This window comes from Spea bombifrons, chromosome 1 (genome assembly GCF_027358695.1).
Source record: "Spea bombifrons isolate aSpeBom1 chromosome 1, aSpeBom1.2.pri, whole genome shotgun sequence".
Lineage (NCBI taxonomy): Eukaryota > Metazoa > Chordata > Amphibia > Anura > Pelobatidae > Spea > Spea bombifrons.
The window spans coordinates 127,642,223-127,667,006 of NC_071087.1; the positions used below are offsets into that span (position 1 = coordinate 127,642,223).

At 39.8% G+C, this 24,784-nt stretch overlaps 1 protein-coding gene across 1 annotated transcript; it reads left to right on the top strand.

The window, feature by feature from the left end:
• Positions 1–109: 109 nt before the first annotated feature.
• RNFT2 (ring finger protein, transmembrane 2) lies at positions 110–23,992 on the top strand. Its single transcript, XM_053473282.1, has 10 exons — positions 110–200; positions 498–720; positions 1,414–1,925; positions 2,897–2,973; positions 4,024–4,124; positions 5,768–5,921; positions 17,838–17,987; positions 19,463–19,528; positions 22,450–22,551; positions 23,516–23,992. The coding sequence occupies exons 2-10, from the start codon at positions 647–649 to the stop codon at positions 23,648–23,650; spliced, it is 1,371 nt and encodes a 456-aa protein (XP_053329257.1). The 5' UTR covers positions 110–200; positions 498–646; the 3' UTR covers positions 23,651–23,992.
• Positions 23,993–24,784: the final 792 nt, after the last annotated feature.

Sequence of the window (24,784 nt, forward strand, 5' to 3'; positions counted from 1 at the left end):
GATAAAAAAAAGACATGGAGGTAAAACCGTTAGGATAAAGCTAAACCTTCGGCTAAGTAACGGCCTCAAATAGAAAGCAAGCGTGTGACGTCACTGAGTGTGCGACGGTCTTGACGAGACAAGATGTGGAAGGAGGATAGAGGATGCAGGATGCTCAGCTGACGTACATCTTATGGTCCTTCAGGCACATATTCATTTATGTACAGTTATACACGTATATGTCACATTGTTATACAATATCTATAGTTATAGATAGATAGATGTGCGGTTTAAAATAGTATTTACAATTTCTCCTTAGACAATGGTTTTAATCGATTTCTGTGTAATATGGTTCTTGAGTGTTATGTATATGCCAATAAAAAATGTTTATGTACTTTTTGTGTAGTATCCCAAACTGAATAACATGTGCTATGCATTTAAAATAATTCTTTAGATTACATTTATTGAGTGAATGATTCACTTAGTATTATTTCATAACGCCTTGTATTTCTTTACAGTGTATGCAGCTGCCAGGTTGAAGTCCAGCTGATTTGGAGGGACCCAAATGTTGGGTTCAGTAATCCTTCACTTGAATCATATGTATCCGGGTGAAAATTCATGCATTCGGGAGCCTGCGTTCTGGAACACTACGCTGTACCCATATTAAATGTATTGTTTTAAGGTCTTGAAGACAATGCAGAGACGACATAGTAGCCTCACAGACAATCCTCCTCCAGAGAGGTAGGTTGAATGATTTAGTCAATGTATCCTTGTAACGCTTGTATTATAATTTTTATTATTATTGCTTTTGTGTTGGCTGTTATTGGGTAAAGCAAGGACACATTGATTCCCCTACATGACATCTCTTTAGAGAGATGTTCTCTGATTATATTTTCTTTAGCTTTAATACATATACATTAAAATATTTTGCTGTTGGGTTTGTAAGAGTAATAAATGTGCCACACAGCAAGGAACCTATCATGTTATAATAGAGCAGAGAAAATGTAGTTTTTATGTTTTAATTTAACTGAATTACAACTTTGATGTTGAGAGCAGGCATCAATCACATAACAAAAACTCCCTTTAGTGTTTAGTGTTAGGAATAAATGTCCTTCTATACTTTTTTTTGTTTGTATTGACGTAATATAAAATATATATGTTTTAAACATATAGAGTTGTACCGCTTTAGCCTTATAAAGAAAAAAAGCAAATTTGGTAAAGATGATTTATTGGCTAACTGACATATAATGGCTTGCAAGCTTTTGAGACAATCTAGGTCTCTCTTCAGCCATAATATAAAGTGGAGTGTTCCCATTTGACATTTGTCAAATGACGTAGCACATATGTGCATTCAGTACATGTTATAGAATCCTTTGCATTCTGAGAGATACACGCATTTTATACAACCATATATTGCCTCTGATTTTTTTTCAGGACCCGGAGCCAAAATTTGAGCTCTGATACCAGCATGGATGACGGAGTCTTTAATGGAATGAAGCAAGAGACCCCATCCTCCCAGCATCTCTTCTCAAGTCTTACAGGTCTACAGCCAGGCCCTATTACTGTTCAATCTGGTTTAGTCCTGGGCTCCTCTGCTGGAATTGGTGAAGTGTTCATACAGATGCCTCCTCCTCTTAGGGAAGAGACAGGAGGTCATTCAGAGTCAAGTCCATTTATGAACCACCACCACCACCATCATCATCCTCACCACCGGCAGCAGCCACAGCCTCCTGCACATCACCAGCAGCATCATTTCCAGCACCCTCATTCCCGGCCCTCCCTGCTGCACACGGCTGCTGGGGAACGGCACAGAGAGGAGAACAGTGATGAACCTGGTACTCCAGCGCCAGCTCTTCCTGAGCTGAGGGCCATCATTTCCTGGTTACAGAAGGGACTCCCATTCATTCTAATACTACTGGCCAAAGTCTGCTTTGAGCACAAGCTTGGTAAGTGAGTGGTACATTGAGGTTTAGTTCAACTTATTGTGCATCTGTCTTTGTAGACTTGTGCTCCATAAATACCAGTAAACGTGAACCTTTCTGTGGAACAGAGAGTTTTCAATCGACCCAATTTATTCTAGACATGTTGACCAAAATGACTACCTCTGAACATCTTGTGAAAATATTTTAACTAGACTTAAACAGATTACTAGACTTCAGATTTGTATGAATTTTCATATGAAATTTGCAGATTTCGTTAATTTGTACAAATGTCTGAAAACGAGGAGGGAGCCCTACAAAACAAACAAAAATAAAGCTAGGAGCTGTGAATTTTAATTTCTTTGTTTTTTTCACTCACGGCCCCTCTCACTCATTCTCACTACACACTCTCTCATGCTTTCTTGCTTTCTCTCACACGCTCTGTCATACTCTCTGCTTCTTGTTATGCCTTTTCTCGTTCTTTGCTTCTTCTGTATTCCTTCTTCATTCTTGGTATGCTGTATTATCCATGCCTCCTTTAGTGCTTCCACACAAAGGCGTAGCAATGAGTGGTGAGGCTGTTACCAGTACTCCAGGTAACCAAACCAATGCAGACAGATCCACAAAGAATGCTTCTCTTGCGAATCCATCTGCATTATTCTGGCCTGGCATAGTAGTACCTCAATAGCATGGAGCCTCAGTGCACACCTTCTCCCCCAATTGGAGGAATGGGGAAGAGGCTCTGCCCTGTTGAGGAACTACTATACCAGAATAATGCAGAAGCGTTCTTGGTGGATTTGTCTGCATTGTTCTGGTGGCATACCCCCTATAACAGAACAATTCTACCATTATTATTTACAACTGAAACACAATTATCTTGGCAAGCATGTTGCTTAGTTATGTTCTGGAGTCCTTAGTTAAGTTAAGGATTCCTTATTACAATCTACAGATCAGCTTACGTGTTTGATTACCAAGCTGTCCTCCCTTCACACTTCCAGGTATCGCTGTGTGCATCGGAATGGCCAGTACCTTTGCTTATGCTAATTCCTCTGTGAAACACCAGGTGTCTCTGAAGGTAAGGCATGGAATACCTGGAGCTATATTTCAAAGATATATTACCTCACTTAATGAGAATCATTCTCCCGTCCCGTCCCTTCCTTAAAATAAATAAATACTTACAAATCGAACGAATGAGAAATTTGTTGTCTTGTAGAGCAGTGATTCATCACGGACCATGATGCACTAAAAGATTGTGCGAAAATTTGTGTACATTGTTCGTGTTTGTTTTTTTCTTTGTTTGTGCAGTTTTTTTGTAGAAGGGGTTAATACGTACGCACTACGCAGCAGCTTTGGTGCCAGGATTTTAAAGGTCGCCGGCAGGTGCCTCCTCGCCCATTAACCAATGAAGTGCACCTGCACTTCATTGGTTGATGGCAGACGAGCCCCCTGCTGGCGACCAATAGAGTCGCTTGTCCAGACTTTTCAAATGCTGTCTTGAAACTCGGCTGGGGTAGACCACTGGTCTCCCCGCTCTAAGAGTTAAAGGTCTGTACGGATGACCAATTGAGTCACTCGTGGTATCGAGGCCATGGTATCCCCAGGCCAAATTCCGCCGTCAGATCTTAAAGGTCTCCTGACGGTGAACCTATAGATTTCCGCTCCTGTTATCTACGCAGCATCGCTGGGGTTAACGGGAGCGGAAATCCGTAGGTTCGCCGTCAGGACTTAAAGGTCCATGCGAGTGACTCTATTGGTCGCCTGCAGGGGCCTCCTCTGGCGTCAACCAATTGATGGGGAAGGGACTAGGGAGGTTAGTCAACGAAGACAAACATGAAGGTCCTTTGTGTTGTGTGTCTTCGTATACCTTTTGCCGCCACCCTGTTTGTTTCTTCAGTATTCGAGCTGAATAACGAAAACGCGCCCTTCGTTGTTTTCATGTTCACCTGAATATGAATGCGCAAGTCTATGATTATTATTATTATGTGAATGATTTCCTTACCCAGCAATCAGCCTAGACGTAAGCTTGTATTGATGGCATATATCATTGTTTCCATGTATACAGTGATGATCCATGTCCCAACGTTAAGTTAGTGACCGTTTGCTTTTTTTATATTTCTCTGATTAGGAGAAGCGCTCTGTCTTGGTAGTGTTTTGGATTGTGGTATTCCTGATGGGTAATACAATGTATCTTCTCTACACTTTCAGATCTCAGCAGCTGTACTATAGGTGAGTGTATATAACTTTATAGCAGGTTTTTGTTAATGAAGAGTTAATAGTCGACTCACTGGTTACACCTAATGTTTCATAACTGCCATCAAGCAGCAATGTATTCTAGGCTAGGGTCGCAGGTCCAGGTAGACAACAGTGCCCCTGTCGCAAAGCTAGGGTCAGATTGGCCCCTTGGACAGTCCTCCCCTGCTTTGCTGCTCCAGTTTGTTAACTAGGTAATTATAGTACCTATACTATCACTTGTGGCACCTCAACTTTTTTAGTATTCTGTAGGGGTTCAGACTCTGCTTTGGTTATTCTAAAGACAAAACTTGCATGGGGTAGGCATATATCCTGAATACAAGACCAAGGCCAGATAAAATTTGGGGTTGTTACAGTGAGGTAAAATGTCAGACTACCATATTTGCTTGAATATAAGATGAGGGTTTTTTTCAGAGCAAAAGGTTATCTTAAGCCTCAAATAGAGGTCTAACTATAAGACTAAGATCCAGATCCCCCACAGTGCTGCATGGGACCTGGATCCTCCTTTTTGGCAGCCTGTGAACGTCTGTGCGATGCAACTCGACACTTCTGACAGGGCTTCTATGACTGAGCACTGGAAGGTCATGTTACGGAGCGCCGGTGTGACATGACCTTCCGGTGCTCCACCATAGAAGCCCCAGCGGCTGCCAGAGAGGAGGATCTTATATTCAGGCTTTTTCTATTTTTTTTTCTAAATTAATATTCATATTTTGGGGGGTGTCTTATGAGGGTCGTCTTATAATCGAGTAATACGGTATATAGGCCAAGTGTTTTTTATCTGCACTTGCATTCTATGTTGATAGGATAGTATTTTTTCACAAATACCAGGTTTTAACACAAGGTCGGCATGCACATATTTGAAATGATTAAAACAAAACAAAAGGTGTATATATTTCTGGGTTTTTTTGTTTGTTTGTTTTTTAATTCATGGCCATATTTATGTTTTATTTGTATGCATTCAACTGCTATACAAACCGATATACCTTTCCCTCCATTTTTAGTTTGATTTGCTTTCTTAAATTATTTGCTTTTGCATTTTAGGTTTTCATTTTGTCCACTGTGGTGTGAGTATCTTCCATTCACTTTCTCATTGTTTTGGTTTGGTTTTGTTTTTCTTTGCTAGATTTTACTTTCAACTATATTTGCTGATGGTTACATTCTGACATCAGTTTGGGGATATTAATCAAGAATAAGCTCAGAGTAGGACACAGCGACAGAGTGTCACTGGTGTATAAAGATTGTTTTTCAGTGAAAGGTCAGAAGAGAGTTATTAAGAACATGGCATTGAACGTCCTTGAGTCTTTGCTCTTTAGTAACTGGTACACTATGTCATATAGCCATGTCTTGGGAGCTTGCATGGTTTGTTAATCTCAGAATCAATGACAGATATTTGGTTTAGAAATGGTAACACGGGCCAATAAGCAGCAAATTAAAATTGCATTGTATGTATGTGTGTGTGGGTGTATGTGTATATATATATATATATATATATATATGTATGTATATGTATAATATTTTACGTTGACCAGTGATGGTCCGTTTTAAGGAAGTAAAGCCCAATTGTACAATGTTCTTTTACTGCTGCTCTAAATCTTTATGCATTTTTTATTATTTTTCAGTCTTATTTTTCTCAAGCCCAACCTTGAGGGCCTGGACTTCTTTGAACTCATTTGGATTGTGGGCATATCAGACTTCGTTCTGAAGTACATCACAGTATCTCTGAAATGTCTGATCCTCAGCCTCCCGAGAATTGTCCTAGCTGTTAAATCAAAGGTAAATCATTGTTATTTTAATAGATGAGTTTTATATACTTTTATGTATGTCTGTTTTTCTTTTTATAGCAACTATATAGTTTCATTTTAGAAATATATTTTTTTTTAAATAATACCTGTTTAAAGAGATACATTATGTATTTAAAAAGCCTGGTTTCTGAAAACCTAGAGATGATGCATGATGTCACTGTTTATGCAGTACAAGGAGTCAAGACTACACAGTCCGCATCTTGTAACAAAAGGCAATATACCATAATTAAGGAGGTTATTTAGAATGGGCCTTATTTATAAAGAGTAGTTCAAAAGATAATTATTGTGTTTCATGTACTATGTTGCATATTCCAGGTATTTACTACTTCAGTGGCCTGTTAAGGGATTGATTTTGTGTCTTGTTCTATACTGCCCAGACTAGCTTTTGATCCTGTGGGAGATTTATCTCTTTTGTCAGTTTAAGCAGGGGAGTGCTCCACATTTTTCAGGTTCACCAAATATTAGTAAATGTCTGTAAACAAGCTAAGAAAGATCCTGATTTGGATTTGGGGTTTCGTCTTTCAGAATGTTGGAAATGTGTTCATTTTAATAGAAACATTACTTATGAAGTAAACTAATCATGCCCCAGTAAAGTTCAAGGAGTTCTGTTCTGATCTGCAATTCCCATCTTATCAATGGCAGACAAGTGCCACAGGCAGATCAATTAACTTCTGCCATTGCAGGAATGCAGCCAGGCATCTCTTCATTTGTCCCTGGCCCTTCTCCAAGATGAACCACCCTCCTTCTCTTTTTCTTCTGCGTTTATTTTTTTTTCTTTTAGTTTTTGGAGGGAATTAGTATGCTGAAGCTGAAGAGACAGGAATGATCTCTCCTGAGATAAATTGCTTCATCGCAAAAGGTTCAGAGTCGCTCCGCAGCCCCCCCGCCTGCCAACAAATGGGAGCAGTCATTAATCCTTGTCATCATGCTAGGAGATGATAGGGAGGGAAGGCACCCCAGTTTCCCACTGCGGCTTTGTCTCATATGAAGGATTCCGCTTTTTAAGATTAAATCGGCCCAGGATTAAAGCTCCAGTGATGGGCGTTTTTATTAACTCTCAACTGTGCGCCACATCAGATAACTAAGCATTGTGTCATTGCACATAGTAATAATGACTTGATATGAGAGTTTCTTCATCATTCCCCTCCTCCTCGTGAAAGGGAAGCTGTCACATTTCAGCCCCTTCCAGTCAGCAATAATAGAGTTAAGCCTGAGAGAAAACTAATGAGGGAAATGCTATGTAGGAGAGAAAGTTGCAAATAGGTTGATGGGGCAAGGGTTTTTTGTTTTCTCAAAACCTGAGGAACCGAAACCGTGTGCTTCCTATAGTTATGTGGCGAAAACAACATAAAAATGATGTATTGGGTTGTCTATAGCTGGATTCAGTTTGCTTCCTGGCCCAGCATGAGTACACAAGTCAGGGGCGTACCTAGAGTATTTGGCACCCGGGGCGGATCCTGTAAGTGGCACCCCCCCCCCAAATGTAAAGACATCTACAAAATTATGTTGGCAAGAATATTTATTGCACCAATTTGTAAACTGTATGTCAACTGTAAACAACAAGAAATCTGAAAAAATAAATTAATAACTTATAAGTAAAATAAATATGTTTAAATAACATTTACTGAACATATAATAGTGCTTTCTTTAATAACCCCCCAAAAAACAACAAACACAACAAGTTTCTAAGAAGACCTAACAAATGAGTGACAAACATTACAAATTAAGTACTGGCTAAGCAGCTGAAGACACTATAAACTAAAAACAATTCTGATATTATAATCAGGAGTCACCATAACATTGTTCTCTTTTCATTTAAGCATTTGCATATATAGTGGTGTTGCCATGTCGACTCATGATTATATATACACCATATGAACCAGACACTGACTGTGGTATAGCATGACACGTATCACTATATACTGAGCCAGGCAGTGACGGTGGTGCAGCTTAAGTAATTTCATTATATATTGAGGCAAACATTACAGTGAAACAGCATAACTCCTATCACTATACACTGAGCCAGATACTACAGTGGAACAGCATAACACCTATCACTATAACTGAGCCAGATATTGATGGTGGTACAGCATAACCGCTATCTTTATATACTGAGCTAGACACTTATAGTAGTACAACATAACTCTCATTATACACTGAGGCAGACATTGACAGTTGTGCAGCACAACTGCTATCATTATATACTGAGACACGCGCTGACAGTAGTACAACATAGCTGTTTCCATTATATACTGAGGCACAGGCTGACGGTGGTACAACATAACTGTTATTATATACTGAGGCCCACATTGCCGGCGATACAGGATAACACCTATCACTTTATACTGAGCACACATTGACGGTGGGGCAGCGTAATCCATATCACTATACATTGAGCCTGACATTTACAATAATGCAGCATAACCCATATCACTATATACAAAGCCATTGATGTGGTGTAGGCCTACCACTTCAGTGTCTGGCTTAGTATATAGTGGTAGGGGTTATGCTGCATTATTGTAAATGTCTAGATCGATGTATAGTGATAGGGTTTATGCTGTACTGCCCTCAACTGCAGATCAGGGGAAGACTGTGAGAGTCAGTACAGCCTTCCCTTCTTCTGACTGCACCGTGACATTGGGAGGTCCTCTCCCCGTAATCATCCCCAAAGTCCATTTGTCCCCTACGTCACTAAACCACAACTCTCTTTTAATTACTCCCTGTAGTTCAGGTATAGATCAAATAAACAACACGTGCAACTGAATAAGACATAAATATCCTGTATTTACAGGTATACATAAATAATGTATGGAAACATAGCATTGCAGGTATAAATCAACAGAACACACAAACCCAGCATTGCAGGTATAGATCAACTGGAAATCACTCAGCACTGAAGGTATAGATCAAATAAACAACACATGGAAACAGCACCCCAGGTATTGATCAACTGAATAAGACATACAAATCCTGTATTTGCTGGTAAACATAAATAATGTATAGAAACATAGCATAGCAGATACAGACCAACACATTAACACACAAACCCAGCTTTGCAGGTATTGATCAATTGGAATTCACATAAAAAACTCAGCATTAAAGTTATAGATAAAACACCCTAAATTACAGGCATAGATTGCACACCCCAAAGCCAGCGTCCACATTGCCCACATAGAACCTGACCAGCACCCTGCGGTGGGGGTGCAAGGCCTCTGTCTCCCAGCTCTGCCACTGTATGGAACAGCATAGAGTGATGGGAGTTATGATGTACTTTAGAGCATAATTATAATGAAAAAGACATTGGAAATGGTACAGCATAACACCCATCACTCTCACACATTTACCAATCAACAGATTCCACACATACCAATCCACAGATTCCACACATACCTCACATACCAATCCACAGATTCCACACATATACCAATCCACACATATACCAATCCACAGATTCCACACATACCAATCCACACATACCAATCCACACATTCCACACATATACCAATCCACACATTCCACACATATACCAATCCACAGATTCCACACATTCCACACATATACCAATCCACACATATACCAATCCACAGATTCCACACATACCAATCCACTCTCACTCTCACTGTCACTGTCACTGTCACTCAGTCTTAATGAATGATTTCCTACCTTCTTTTCTACCTCTTTTCTTCTTACAGCAGTCTTTTCTTTTTACAGCAGTCTTCCTCTTCGCTCCTCTTCTTCTGTCTTCTTCCGGGTCAGAGGGCACTGTGGGCGCGGCTTCAGTGCCGCCGGGGTTTGTTGTCAGATCCCGGCGGCACTGAAGCCGCGCCCACAGTGCCCTCTGCACAGCACAATTGCCGCGCGGATCGCAAGGGAGCAGTATCGGAGGTCTTTAACAGACCTCCGGCTCCCTTGAGTGATTTTAAGCCGGTTCAAGGGAACCGGCTTAAAATCACTCAAGGGAGCCGGAGGTCTGTTAAAGACCTCCGATACCGCTCTCTTGCGAGCCTGCTCCTCCAGCGGCGGACATTACTGTCCGTCTCTGGAGGGGTGCCGGGTGCCGGCAAGTTGGCACCCCCCTGATGAGCGGCACCCGGTGCGGACCGCCCCCCGCTAGGTACGCTACTGACACAAGTGGACCAAACCAGGGGGCTCTTGGAGAACCTCGAGCTTCTCAACCTACTAGACCTTAAAGCCAGAAGACAAACCTGTTGTGCTCTGTGCTTTAACCTCTTAACACCCCTTTGTGCCAAGATGCCCCTTAAGATCTGCCTGTGTTTGCAGTAGCAGGATTCTCTCCTGTCGGCAGGAGCATTCCATTTCTGGCAGGTTTCAATGCTTGCACTCACCCGAAGATCATTTGAGGAGAAGAGAGCCATGCTTAATGATCAGTGTGACCAGTACAGGGAGATCAGAGGGAAGAGAATGGAAAACTAAGTTTCTCCCACTTCCAACAAATAGAAAAGGTCTAGTTCTTTAGAACATAAATATGTACAGTATCTCACAAAAGTGAGTACACCCCTCAAATGTTTGTAAATATGTTATTGTATCTTTCCATGTGACAACACTGAAGAATTGACACTCTGCTACAATGTAAAGTAGTGAGTGTACAGCCTGTATAACAGTGTAAATTTGCTGTCCCCTCAAAATAACTCAACACTTTTGTGCATTGATGGTCTCATGATAGGTTTGTAGACTTTCTCTTTATGTGATATATATGGACTAGTTACTACCCTGTTTGTTTCAGTTACTGCAAAAATACTTTGATTTGGAACCTCTATTTAATTAGTATTTTTAATACCTATACATTGTAATCAGAATTCAAATCTGTGAATGTACAAATGTCTTTGTTTTTAATATATTTACAAATGTAATATAGTGTCTATGTTCGCCTTGTTGCTTCTGTTTTTTTTTTTTTATTGTATACTTATGACTTATTTTTAAGCTCTACCGGTTTTTACATAATTCACTCCATATCTTTTACACGTTTTTGTGTAGTCCATGTTTTTAACAAACATACTGTAATTTAGATTGGTCTTCTTGAACCTCTGTTTCAAACTGATATTGTAATTCAGCTTGTCATTCCTTTGGGAGAGACCGTTGAAAGGAAACCTTATCTACACCTGTTGACCCACATGCGGACACAGAGACTTTTAGCTGGCTATGGGCTGCTGGGGTTGGAAGTCTCAATTTATTGGAACTCAGAGGGTATATTCACACCAGGAGGAGATGGCTCATTGAATTACTAGTCAGTCGATTTAGTAGGGAAATAATAGGGGTACATTCATTTTAGCCACACAAACACATCTGGTCGGCACTTGAGCACAATACTAGTTTATTGGGTGCCACTAGCTGAGAGCCCAGTACAGTCACAGATGCTCTTTGATGATTAAATACGGAAAGCTTCCAGGTTTCTGCATGGTGGTTTTGGTATTCCTTTAGCCAACGTTTTGATTAATAAGTAGTCTTCAGCAGAACTGCCAGCTGACGGTGTTTTGTTTGCACAGCAATTGTTTCCACTGGTACATCTTCATTTGCACTGATGGAAACGATGATGATGATGATGATCACTTAGTGTTTGGCTGCAAATCTGCTGTGAGATTTTGCATATAGAAAAATGACTTGTAATTTTACATACCGCACCTTTTTTATGCCTATTCACTAAACCTTCATCTCAAAATCAAACTTGATCAAAGAACTCTGATACAAACCTACTTAGAATAAAAACATGTACAATGCTTCCTGCCTCCTTGGCATAAAATACGGTAATACAGCTGACTGATTATACATTGACCTCAGTACCAGAAATTTGGCCAACAAAGGTAGGGGATTTTGAAACTGAGATTGGTGTGTGGTTGAGATGTGTAATGTATGTGTTTGGATTGCGTTCTTTCTGAGGACACTGCCTGCATCCGTCTGATTAGTTTGAGAGTTGTATGTGTGTATGAATGTAAGCAAGTGTGGCTGAGAGAAGTCAGTATTAATTTGTGTCAGTCTAACTCAAAGTAGCCTGTGTGTTTAGTTAATGTTAGTTGCGCTTAGGGTGGTCAGTAGTTTTTTACAGTTTGTCTGAGGGAGGCTGGTCAATGTGTTTGACTTTATGTCTGTTTGGTTAAGTGTGCATCAATCTTCGCATAAATATCCCCTCCATTTGTAAACCCGTGGGGATAAATATCCCCTGTGAAAGGCCCTGTGGTCAGCTCAGCCCTTCATATGTATTCTTCATTGGTGTCGGTGCATGATTCACGCCAGTGTCCTTTTAATCTCTTTTGAGATTTTCCTTCATTTTTATTTTTTAAGAGGGCATAAAAGTGTTTACATTTACTTGCATAGTAAATCAGAGGAACAGCCCATTTATCGATTCTTTACAGCAGTACTGTCCATCATTTTATTGAGAAGGCTGTGTGTTTCTGTAAACCAGGGGTCTCCAAACTGTGGCCATCCAGCTGTTGCAGGGCTACTTCTCCCAGACTGCTCTTTCAGCTATAATTCTAGTAGAGTATTATGGGAAATGTAGTCCTGCAACAGCTGGAGGGCTGTAGTTTAGAGACCCCTGCTCTAAATCATAACCAAGCCAGTTCTTGTGGCAAATGTTGAGGCTGCTAGTACTTTGTATGCAATCTTGAAAAACTTTAGCTACAGCTTTCCTCCTTCATGCTCTGATGATTCTTGCCACTGATTGGCTGCTTGAGGGCGGAGCTTGCCCTGCAGCAGCCAGCACCAATAGAGAGACAGGGGAGGGACTATCTTGCCATCTACCATCTCTCTCATCCTTTTTAGCCGCTCCCCCGAGTGTCTCTGTCTTGACACGCCCCTTCCTTTCCTCTCCTGGCCTGCTTCCGCTGGTCTGGCCCACCCCGTTGTGCATCTTCTGGAGTTTCTAGCTCTGCTCAAGGTAAGAAGAAGGAGGAGGAAGAAAGAAGCTGTCTGGGAATGAGGTGTAATGTGTAATAGCTGGGTATGATGGGTCTGATATGTGATGCCTGGGTGTCATAGGAGTGTGTTATGTTGTGTGGTGGCTGGGTGTGATATTAGTGAGTTGTGATGTGTGGTGGCTGGGTGTGATAGGAGTGAGTTGGGATGTGTGATAGGAGTGAGTTGTAATGTGTGGTGGTTGGGTGTAATTGGCATTAGATGTGCTGGCTTGGGGTCGTAGGAGTGGTGTGTGATTGGAATGAGGTATGATTAGAGTGAGGTGTGATAAGAGTAATTAAAGTGAGTTGTGATAGGTATGCTGGAAGTGAGGTTTGGCAGGTCAATGTACAAGAGAGAACTTTACTAGGGCTGCAACTAACGATTATTTTCATAATCAATTAGTTGGCCGGTTATATTTTTTCCGATTAATCAGATTAAAAATATGCAATATTTTTGTTTATTTAAAATAATGTAATGAATAAATTGGGTGAAAAACATAGAGCAGAATAAAAAACTTTGATAAAAATTTATAACGTGCGGCCCGCCGGACTTCAATGTGCGGCCCGCATGAACAAGGCCGGACTGGTGCAGCATGGTGTGTGCAAGCCGGCCGCCTAATAAAGTTAAAGAGGCCGGCGTGCACACACGGCGGTCTTACCACCCACCGGGTGGGCTGGCAGACCAACGTTCACGTGGTGCGGCCGCAACGTGAGGTGGTAAGACCGCCGTGTGCATGCTGGCCACTTTCATTTCTTTAGGCTCCCGGTTTGCACACACCGTGCAGCTGAGTGGCAGTGCCTCAGTGAGGCTCTTTGTCCCGCCCATTTCAAGACGTGACGCTCAAGGGGGCGGGGCCCACAGAAGAGTTCCTTATGACGGGGAGAGGATCGTCACGTTGGAGGAGAGCGGGGAAAAAAGAAAAGCGAAAATGTAAGTATTTAAAGAAAATAGGGGTTCGAGGAAAGTGGACCTATATTTAAGAGAGAGGGGGGAATTCCCTTCGGACATCATTCATTTTTGTCGTTGAAAATAAAACTTTGCTACTTAAAAAAAAAAATCCTGGCTCCTAACTTTTTTAGCTGGCTCCTAGATTCAAAACAAATTTGTCAAGCCCTGGTCTAAATAGACTCTAGTTCCCAGCGTTCACCAGGCCAGTGCTAAAGTTTAAGTATAAATAGCTGGGAGACAGGAAATGGGGAAAATGCATATGGAGGATTCTGCAGAATCGTCCATTCATTTGTAGGGGGGACATTATGTAACAAGAAGTATTATTAAAAAGGTAATTTTCTTTTATAATCTGGCCATGATCAAGGTTTGCTTTGGCAATTGTATATTTTTCTTTGGGTGCTGCCCTAGACCTAAGGTTGCCAACTTTGCGTATATGCGTTACATTTTGATATGTTTTTTTGTTGTTGTTTCCTCTTTTACGTATGCATGCAATCCTATACTACTGTATAGTGAGCATCTGTATTAAGCTACAGTGTTGTTTTCCTCATACACAATAGGATGATATATTGAGATGTACAGGGGGAAAAGTCAGAATGATCACGTTAAATCCAACAGAGGGAGCCAGAGAGTCAGGAGATAACTAGCTAAATACAATAAGCTATCTAATGGTGCCTAATTATGATGGTAACCAAAGTGCTCAGTGAATTGGTGCTGATTTAAGCCCTTCAGCTCTAGGTGTGAGTATGATTTATGTGAGCTGGGATTTATCCAGCTCCATAGTGGTGGTATCCCAAGACATTACACTCCTTAATGCATTTACATTAACTTCAGCTATTTCGGTGTGTTTGCCCTCATTTAACCCGCAATCTATCATTAATTCCATTGAATTAAGGATTCCTTCGCTGGGCGGTTGCTTTCATGGATCTTCTGCTTACATTGCGTTTCTGCAGTATATCTGTACAGTAATATCATGCTGTTCCCCAATAACCGTACGTTTTAAGTCGTACCTTTCCTTAAACCTAAAATAACTGTTCAAGTATGGTGCTATCAGCCAACTGCACCCTTTAACTAAATCACCTACTTTACACAAAGAGATTCAATTGGTGGCTTCCCTGCATATTTTGCATGTTTTATTGTATATTTAGTATTGCCTTTCACTTGGCACCAGTAAGTGTTTACAGTGCTTTGCAATAGGTTTACTGATAGCCCTGTTCACAAAAGCTCACAATCTAAGTGTGCTCATTCTCAGATATGTCTAGTAAACAGAGGGCTGGGCAAATTATACACCTAGATACATACATTATATATTTTTTTAAATGCCATTAAAGAAGGCATTTTAGAAGAATCATTATAAATAGCAAAATAATTTAGTAGTCATTTATTTAAAAAAAATTTATATTTTTATTTTTTGCTGTTCTAGCCAACCTTTAATAATCTAAGTTGCTCAAAAAATGACAACACAGACACCTAGTCCTTGTACTCGATCTAATTTTTAATGTTTCCTGTATAAGTAAATGTGTTTATCCGCGATCTGTGTTTTTTTTCTTTTTTTCTTTTTAATTAGTTTCACACCCATAGAGTACAGAGGAGAAAATCAAAACAAAACGAAGTGCTTTAAGCAGATGAGAATGTGAACTCATTCACAGCCCACTGGAGGGCTATGAGATCATGAAAATGCCAAAGCTCTGAGCAATGCGACTTATTCCTAGCAGCGGGATTGTAAAACACAAGACATGCAGCATGATCTCACCTTCTTCCCTCCCCCTAGCCTCTAAACACTGGCGCAAACACACAACACACAATCCTCGTCTTGCATTGTCCTTGGGGTATTAAACGGTCTAAGAAGGCTCTAATCTATTTCTGAGCCCTTAATCAGTGTAACACACGCTATGGTCTTTTCATCTGTAGCCCAGCAGTATATGCAGTACTGTACTCTGTGCGATAGCATTTTTTTGGACATTGCGATTTTATTTATTTATTTTTTTTTCCTTGTACCAATCCAGTGGGTTTATTCTTTCAGGAGAGATTTGTCAAGCACAAACAGTAGTCATTGATTACCATGATACAATATGCAATAACAGTCCATAGCTATTACATATAATCAGAATGCGGTAATGTTTTATATACCGACAAAAATCCAGAAGAGCGCATTGGACTCTTGGACTTGGACTCAAAGTAGTGGTAGAGGGAATGCCAAATTTTAAAAGTGTTAAACACTAGGGGCATTTTTTTTTTCTTTCTTCCGGAAATTGTTTTAATCTATTAAAAATCCGTTTAATAGTTTTTTTTTTTCTTCCTCCATTTGGCTTACAGAAAATCTGACATTTGTGCCTTAACTAAAAAGTTAATTACTTAACAGCTCCCTTAGCAACAAGCATTAATAACGGCATGGCTGTGTATTCTCTAGAGTGCCGGCCTCTCCGGGAGTTAGAAATATTTCACCCAAGAGCATAAAACCTTGCAAAATTCCAAATGCTAAAGACCTGTATTTTAACCATTCGGTTTATGTTTCAAGGCACTCCTACAATGGAAAATTTGGGGGATGATCATCTATGTTTGTAAACCTGGTATGTTACAAAGTGCTGTGTATCTGTGTTTGCATAGCTTGCATTAAAATACTTTTTTATAGAGAGCACATTTTATTTATCCTTTTTAGATATAGATCTTTAAACATTTGTGGAATATATAAGTGACTGATAAAAAAAACAAAAAACAACTGAAGAGCTATATTTCCCATCTATATTTCAAATGGTTGTAGTGGGATCCTTTATCCATCTCATCCCTGTAACCCAATGTTACTGACTTACAGGGGTTCTGTAACATGTAAAATAAAACCGTAACTGAATCTGGCGCTGCACACCATCTATCACTTGTGTTATTGTAATGTTTTGTTGTTTTATTGACTATTCCATTTTTATGTTATTCATATTTATATTTTTTTCAGCTGTAATATCCACCAAAGGTGTAGTCAGGACATTTCGTGAAATTCGCCTTTTTTTTTCCCCGGATACCTCTGTCTGAATTACGTTAGAATCCTATTACAGTAGGAACTTGTAACACGGTTTCTGGGTTCCACCAGTTTTGTACATGAGCCTCCATCCCTAGAGATTGTTTAGCACTATGCACTACTCTGTAAAGCTATCATCGCTAATATCTTACAGTTTAAAATGGGGTGTTATTACTTTAATAGCACATGTTTATATCTCAAGTATTGGTGTAAGAATTATAATCAGGCATCATATAGAATGTGTCAGCGCCTCTAGACGTGTTTCTCAGCTACTGTAGTAACTTGATAAATGCTGCCTTAACTCTTTTCCCTTTCAACTTAATCTTGTTTTTCTCTTTTTTTCTTACCCCCTAAATTAGCTACTTTTTTCCTCTGCTGACCCCCCCCCCCCAATCCTGTTTTACGGTCGAAATCTGCTTTCTCCCCAGGGTCACTTTTTTGTCCCCTCCCATGTTTTTGTTTTTTTTACATATACTTTTTATAAAATTTGGAGCCCTACTCCTGATTGCCTACCTTTGCTTTGTTAGAGAGTGCTCCATCCTGGCAACACTGTGAGTATCCTTAGTGTACTGTGTCACGTTAGCCAGTACAGACCCTCAGTGAGTGCCCGTTAGTACAACACTTGTCTATGTAACCTCTTGGCTATCACTAAGACACTGTATATGATGGTTAAACGTGATCATTTCAGCCCTGTCGCAATTTTCTGCCTGCAATTTGTATATGTAATGCCGTATACCCCTACCAGTTTATCCCAAATAATGTAGTGGTTTCCTACCAAATACCTTTAATTTCTAGAATATGTTGGTTTGGAGAAACTGATGTTACTCGCTATTGTTGGAAAGAGGATGAAAAACATTTGTATGGCATAACTAAGCTTTCAGATGCTTTACTTAGGAACCCATAGCACTGTTGCTTCTTATTGCAAATTCTGAATATATTGTTAACAGCAAATAAGGTAATGAAAGCCTATATTTTAACTTGTGTACATCTCTCGGGTATTAACTGTAACTGTCTCCACAGGGCAAGTTTTACCTGTTAATTGAAGAGCTCAGCCAGCTGATCCGCTCCTTGGTGCCCATCCAGCTGTGGTATAAATACATTATGGGGGATGATCCATCAAGCTCCTACTTTTTAGGTGGTGTCCTTATCATTGTATACAGTCTGTGTAAGGTGAGCTTGTTTAGCATGTTAGAAGATTACAAAAAGCCAGGTCCTGGAAGAAGTGTGAAAAAATCTTTCTCAAGAAATAATAAGTTTGCTGTAATTGCTTCAGATATATTCACTTTCACATTATCCAAGAGTTAGAATGTAATGTCGTTCTTAACTTTTTGTGATGTCATGTATGCTATTTTAGAGATTTATGCAGTCAGATTTGTTTAAATGTAATGAAATTTGCGTATTTTGTCAATTCGTACAGAAAGTTTGTGGGCTCGTTCACTCACACTCTCATTCTTCATTTACTCTCTTTCTCTGAATGTGTCACTACCTTCTCTGCTGACCGTTTCTACTCTAGCATCGTCTTCATCTTTTTTGTTCTTCTCACTTCTGCCTTCTTTCCCCCAGTTTCTGCCAGTTTTCTCTCTCACTTTCTGCCTTTTCTCTGCAAAAATTGCAGTGCTTTCAGTGACTTCCTCTCCCCCATCGTAGGATCAGGAGAGGGGTGTGCTGGAAGCTCTGCCATTTTGCTTACGTGAACGTTTCTAAAAATGGCAAAACTTCCGGTGACATCACCTCTGACAATTGTAGGATGTCATGGAAACTCTACCATTTTTGGAAAAGTTCACCGGGAGGTCGTGTCCGTGGAAATAAAGACAGAAGAGAGAAGAACAAGAATATTATGAGGGTACTAGAGAAGTATTAGAGCTGGGAGACACAGAAACGTTCGGTGGAGATAGTAGAGAGATATTCAGAGAGTGTGACAGAGCAAGTGCGGGCTTTGGACAACAGGTTTTGTTTACGGATTTAAAATGCCCTGATTTTTGTCAGAACAAATGGGCAGGGAACAGAATTAGTTGCCCGAAAAGGAATGGGCCAAAAATGAAATTTGTCAATCATTTTTGGCTCTTTTGCATATGTCTACTATTTCAGGCTTAGTTTTTCTTTGAAGATACAATTTTGCATGGCTTTTCCATGCACTACAATGTATGTTTCATGCTATCAGTGATTGGCTACTTCTGGTTTCATTGCTAAACCCAGCCTGTAGGGAGAAATGCATCTCAAGCATTCAAATGCTTGCCCTTAATACCTGTATTAATTACTTGGATTTTTCACTGAATTGACATCAGGTAGCATCAATCTTGTTAGTGTCATTTGCTTCACTGGTCCCTCAAAAGAAATTGGGAGACATTGGCTATTTAGAATTGTATTCACCCTTCCTCTTTGACTGTAAGAAAGGAACCAACTGTGAAACTAATCAATATATGGTTTCTGTAGATGTAGAAAAACTAACCAAATAAGTTTAGTTATTGAGAATATGAAGGGGTTAATTACATTAGCTGAAAGTATTTTTACTAATTTTCTAGAGCCTTGAGAAGGAATGTTTTGATATAAAAAGGCAATATTAATTATACTTGTTTTGTAAAAGATACTATGTGTTTGAATATGTTTTTGAATCAAGTTTTATCAAGTTTTATCTCTTTTCCCAGTCCTTTGATATCTGTGGTCGCATAGGAGGCTTAAGAAAGGCGTTGAGGATTCTCTGCCGCCCTCAGGTAAATATCCAGTAACATGCATGCTATGTATGAAAATGTCCATGCTATAGTCTTTTTTTTCTTTAAATTTAAACAAATTATATAAAGTGTGATGATCTGAACTTTTCACAATGTCATTTGCATTACATTGCACTATGCAATAGAGGTAGAGGGAAAACAAATAATATTAAAACTGGCCACGTACAAAATTGACAATAACATTAACACACATTAAAACGTACTGTTAGAGACCTCTGCTCTTGTGAGCGTACAATCTGTTTGGTTGATGAGACTGAAACGGAAGGTGGAGGGACTGCTTGTGTGGGAGAGAGTCATGGGGAGAGATCCATGGCACCAAGATCGCAAAAGGTGGGGAGAAATTATGGTTTGTTTTCAAAATGCAGGTTGGCAGTGTTAAGAGGATAGATTGTGCGCTCCTTTGAACAGGTGGGTTTTTAGTGAGAGTTTAAAATTAAAGTTTGTGGTTACTGGTTCCCTTTGTAGAGGCTATTTCTGTAGCTTAGGGGATGACCAAAGAATTGGAAGAAGGGCCATATCCGTATATGAAGCAATAAAAAAGTAGAGTAGTTGCTTGTGATTTTAAAGAATGAGACAAAGATAAATCATGTCAGAACTTTTTCCACCTTTAATGTGACCTATAATGTGAACAATTCAATTGCAAAACAAGCTGAAATCTTTGAGGGGGGAGACTAAAAAAAAAAAAAATAAACTTACAATGACCTGGTTGCATAAGTGTGCACACCCTTAAACTAATACTTTGGTGAAGCACCTTTTGATTTTATTACAGCAATCAGTCTTTTTGGGTAGGAGTCTAATAGCATGGCACATCGTGACGTGGCAATATATGCCCACTCTTCTTTGTAAAAACGCTCCAAATCTGCCCTCTTCAGATCACCCCACAGATGTTTAATTGGATTCAGGTCTGGGCTCTGGCTGGGTCATTCCAAAACGTTAATCCTCTTCTGGTGAAGCCATGCTTTTGTGGATTTGGATGTGTGCTTTTGGTCGTGCTGAAGGTGAACTTCGTCTTCATCTTCCTAACGGACGCCTGAAGGTTTTGTGCCAAAATTGCCTGGTGTTGGGAGCATAATTCCCTCCACCCTGACTGAGGCCCCAGTTCCAGCTGAAGAAAAACAGCCCCAAAGCATGATGCTCCCACCACCACGCTTCACTGTGGGTATGGTGATGTGCAGTGTTGTTTTTCTGCCAAACACACCTTTTGGAATTAAGGCCAAAATATTCAACCTTGGTTTCATCAGACCATAACACATTTTCCCATTTGCTTTTTCAAACTTCAGCCAGGCTTGGATGTTTTTCTTTGTTGAAAAGGCTTCCGTCTTGCCACTCTACCCCATAGCCCATTCATATGAACAATACGGGAGATTGTTGTCACATGTAGCACACAGCCAGTACTTGCCAGACATTCTTGCAGTTCCTTTCATGTTGCAGTAGGCCTCTTGTAAGCCTCCCTGACCAGTTTTCTTCTTGTCTTTTCATCAATTTTGGAGGGACGTCCAGTTCTTGGTAATGTCTCTGTTGTGCCATATTTTCTCCACTTGATGATGACTTCACTGTGTTCCATGGTATATCTAATGCTTTGGAAATTCTTTTGTACACTTCTTCTGACTGACATGGAGGCAGAATGACTAGATGTCAAAATTCCTCCCAAATCTGGCCCTTTAGCCCCCAAACAACCTGGCAAACCTATGCAGGGGTGATATCACTGGCTTCGAAGATGTCCCAAATAGGACATGGGGCAGAATGACCAGTTATGAAAAAAAATATTTTGAAATGGCAATATGCTACTTGCTTTATAACTTTCAAACAAAAAAAACATAAAACCGTTAGATATTTCTAAACTCAGGACAAATAGTAGAATCTGTGTAGCAGGTTTTGCATTAGCTTGTTTAAGGATTTTCAAATAAAAGTCAAAGTGTTTTGGGGTATTTTTTTCCCTATTTCTCACTGTATTTTATATATATTCTTATAGTAAATTAGAGGATATGATCAAAATAATGGTTACCAAACAAAAGTAATTCGTGTTCTAAATATATATATATATATATATATATATATATATATATATATATATATATATATAATTTATGTTGGTACACTAAATGAGAGAGAAGAAAATTACAGCTAAACACGAGCACAGCAGAAATGTTAAACCCGCTATTATCACTAAGGATACAAAAATAAAAAAACAACTGTCCTTAAGGGGTTAAGGCCAGCAGCAGCTTGATGACGTAAATGTTGCCAATGGCTTGATGTTTGCGTCTACATGCTATGTATTTATGTTCAGTAAAAGTGTGGCTGGGCATATCCAGCCACTGGCTGCATGCTGCTGCACCTGACCTGCATATCGGGTGAGGATGTGGCTCTGTTGTCCCAGGCATTTGCAATTTTGTTGCAAGAGCTAGAAAGCAGCACAATATTTTAATAATGTAATATATATTTAGTAATAACTTATTTTAAATATGATATTAGTGATAACAAGTGTGGTGAAAGTCCTCCTATAAGATGACAATAGGTTTCCAGTATATATCTCAGATCTAGGATCTTATACCATCTTAGGATCTTAAACCATTTATCTATAATGTGAATGTTTTTCTATTATGTAATTAGATCATATGCTGTTTACCATTACAGTGATAATGGAATAAGTGTTAAATTATGTCACAACCGTTTTATGCTGCATAATGCCTTTTTCTGATGATAAGGCTCATGTCTAAAGATACTGTATTGATTTAACCTTTTGACTTTATCTGAGTGCTCAAACATGTTTTCACGTGTTTTCCATACCTTAATGCCCTGAACTATACTCTGTGTAATGGGGCTATATAAATAAATAATGAAGGGGGTTTGTTTTGTGTCTTTTTGTTTTTTGGGTTTTTTTTAACCATATCGTCTGTGTACAGAAGTATGGGGTCCGTGCCACTAACCAGCAGTGCAGTGAAGCAGGCGATATTTGTGCTATTTGCCAAGCAGATTTCAAAGATCCGTTGATACTTATTTGTCAGGTAGGTTGTGATCAATGTATTGTGTTTCTTTAAAGAAAACCTAAACTAAGTCCCTGAGCTTAGACAATGGGGTGCCTGGGATTGTATAGTTGCCTGGTGCAGTGGGTCATAGTGTGGCCCCTGTGTCTTCCTGGAAATGCAACCCTTTATATATAAAAGATATACATATGGTTAAACATATATTCCTGAATAGGCATATTTATTAGTGGAGCTGCATACAGTGCTCTTCTCAAAATATAGGGTTTCAGTAGAATCATGGCAGGTAGAACCTATCACAACAATACCATACTGTCCTCATTCCCATAAGTGAGTGCCTGCAGATTAAACGATTAATAACGGAATGATCGTTATTAAGTACGTTGACATGGAATAAATATGAATGAGAGCTGAAAACTAACAATATGCTGAACTTTAAATACAAAAATATAAACTGTGTGTTTTAGTTTACAGGGCCACTTTAGGTCGCTGATTGACCATGTGAAGGAAGTCTCAATTATACATACATGCACATCACTGTTTCGAACATTTTAGAGAGGTAGAATCATTACATTCCTTAGGAAGCAAGTCCAAGTTGATTTTGAGGGATGTTGTAGCAAATGTATCCATCCGGGTCAATGTCCACATTTTTGGTGGCCTCTTATTCAATGGAGAAATACTGCACCAAACTTAATCTCAGACAAAAACATTCTGGCAGCAGTACAAGTATTTGTGTGGCATTATTTCACTGAGAAACACAGCCTACCTGTTTGTGAACAGTAGGAGTTTTCATAACAATCATTAGAAACCAGTACTGAGAATTTCCTGCAGTAACAGATCTGACAAAAATGTGCTCATTAACATCTACGACTTATTGTAATAACAATAATTGTTTTTCCTTGTTGGTATAAGCTTCACAATGGTCAAAATGATTAATGCTGTTTGCAGAATTACTGACCACGTATCCTTTTTTTTTTCTTTCAATCAGCATGTTTTCTGCGAGGAGTGCTTGTGTCTTTGGTTCGACAGAGAGAGAACATGTCCCCTCTGTCGTTCTGTTGCCGTGGAAGTGCTCCGTTTGTGGAAAGATGGCTCCACTTCTGCCCATTTCCAGGTGTACTGAGCTGAAGTGGCTGGCGCTATACATATACACCGATCAGTTGTAACATTATAACCACCTGCCTAATATTGTGTTGTGTCCCCCTTTTGCCGCCAAAACAGCCCTGACCCGTCGAGGCATGGACTCTACTAGACCTCTGAAGGTGTGCTGTGGTATCTGGCACCAATATGTTGGCAGCAGATCCTTTAAGTCCAGTAAGTTGCTAGGTGGGGCATCCATGTATGCATCCTGGTGCCATGTGTTCTTCAGGTAAGAGACGCGCACGCACCCGGCCATCGACGTGATGTAAAAGAAAATGTGATTCATCAGACCAGGCCACCTTCTCCCATTGCTCAGTGGTCCAGTTCTCATTGTAGGCACTTTCTTCAGTGGACAGGGTTTTTGTTTTCCGCAATTTGAGCTACAGAAGCTCGTCTGTTGGATTTGACCACATGGGCCAGCCTTTGCCACCCATGACTCTGTTGCTGGTTCACCGCTTTTCATTCCTTGGACCACTACAGACCAGGAACATACCCCACAAGAGCTGCAGTTTTGGAGATTCTCTGACCCAGTCGTCTAGCCATCACAATTTAGCCCTTGTCAAAGTCACTCACTCAGATCCTTATGCTTCTAACAACTTTGAGGATTAAATATTCACTTGCTGCCTAATATAACCCATCCACTGACAGGTGCTGTGATAACAAGATTATCAGTGTTATTCACTTCACCTGTCAGTGGCCATGAGGTTGTGGTTAATCGGTGTGTGTGTGTATATATTTACAAAAGGGTTGGATTATCATCATTGTTCTACTCTGAGAATGTTCTGGGATTCTTTATTCAAGATTTCTGAAGAACTTTCAACAGAAGCTCTATTTTCTCTTTATATAAGGTGGCCTTTAGACCCACCTACTTTTCTTCCACATGTCACTGTCCAGAACTGTCTAAAATGCTGTTCCTGTGGTCTTAATTCAGTCACAATAAAAAAAGAAAAAAAAAGCTTGATCAAAAATTGATCAAAGTCAACCTCAAGTATGTATTTCATGTTTTTTTTCATTGTCGGTCTATATTACATTCCCTATATTAACTCTGTCTAGGTAAAAAGGCTCTGAAACAACAAATCACCAAAATTAATTACAATAGTTAATAATTTGATCAGCA

Coding starts and splice junctions, on each gene's coding strand:
- RNFT2 (XM_053473282.1), top strand. CDS start 647: ATGTATTGTTTTAAGGTCTTGAAGACAATGCAGAGACGACATAGTAGC. Junction 5,922..17,837: donor TCCTAGCTGTTAAATCAAAG/GTAAATCATTGT, acceptor CTGTCTCCACAG/GGCAAGTTTTACCTGTTAAT. Junction 19,529..22,449: donor GGATTCTCTGCCGCCCTCAG/GTAAATATCCAG, acceptor GTCTGTGTACAG/AAGTATGGGGTCCGTGCCAC.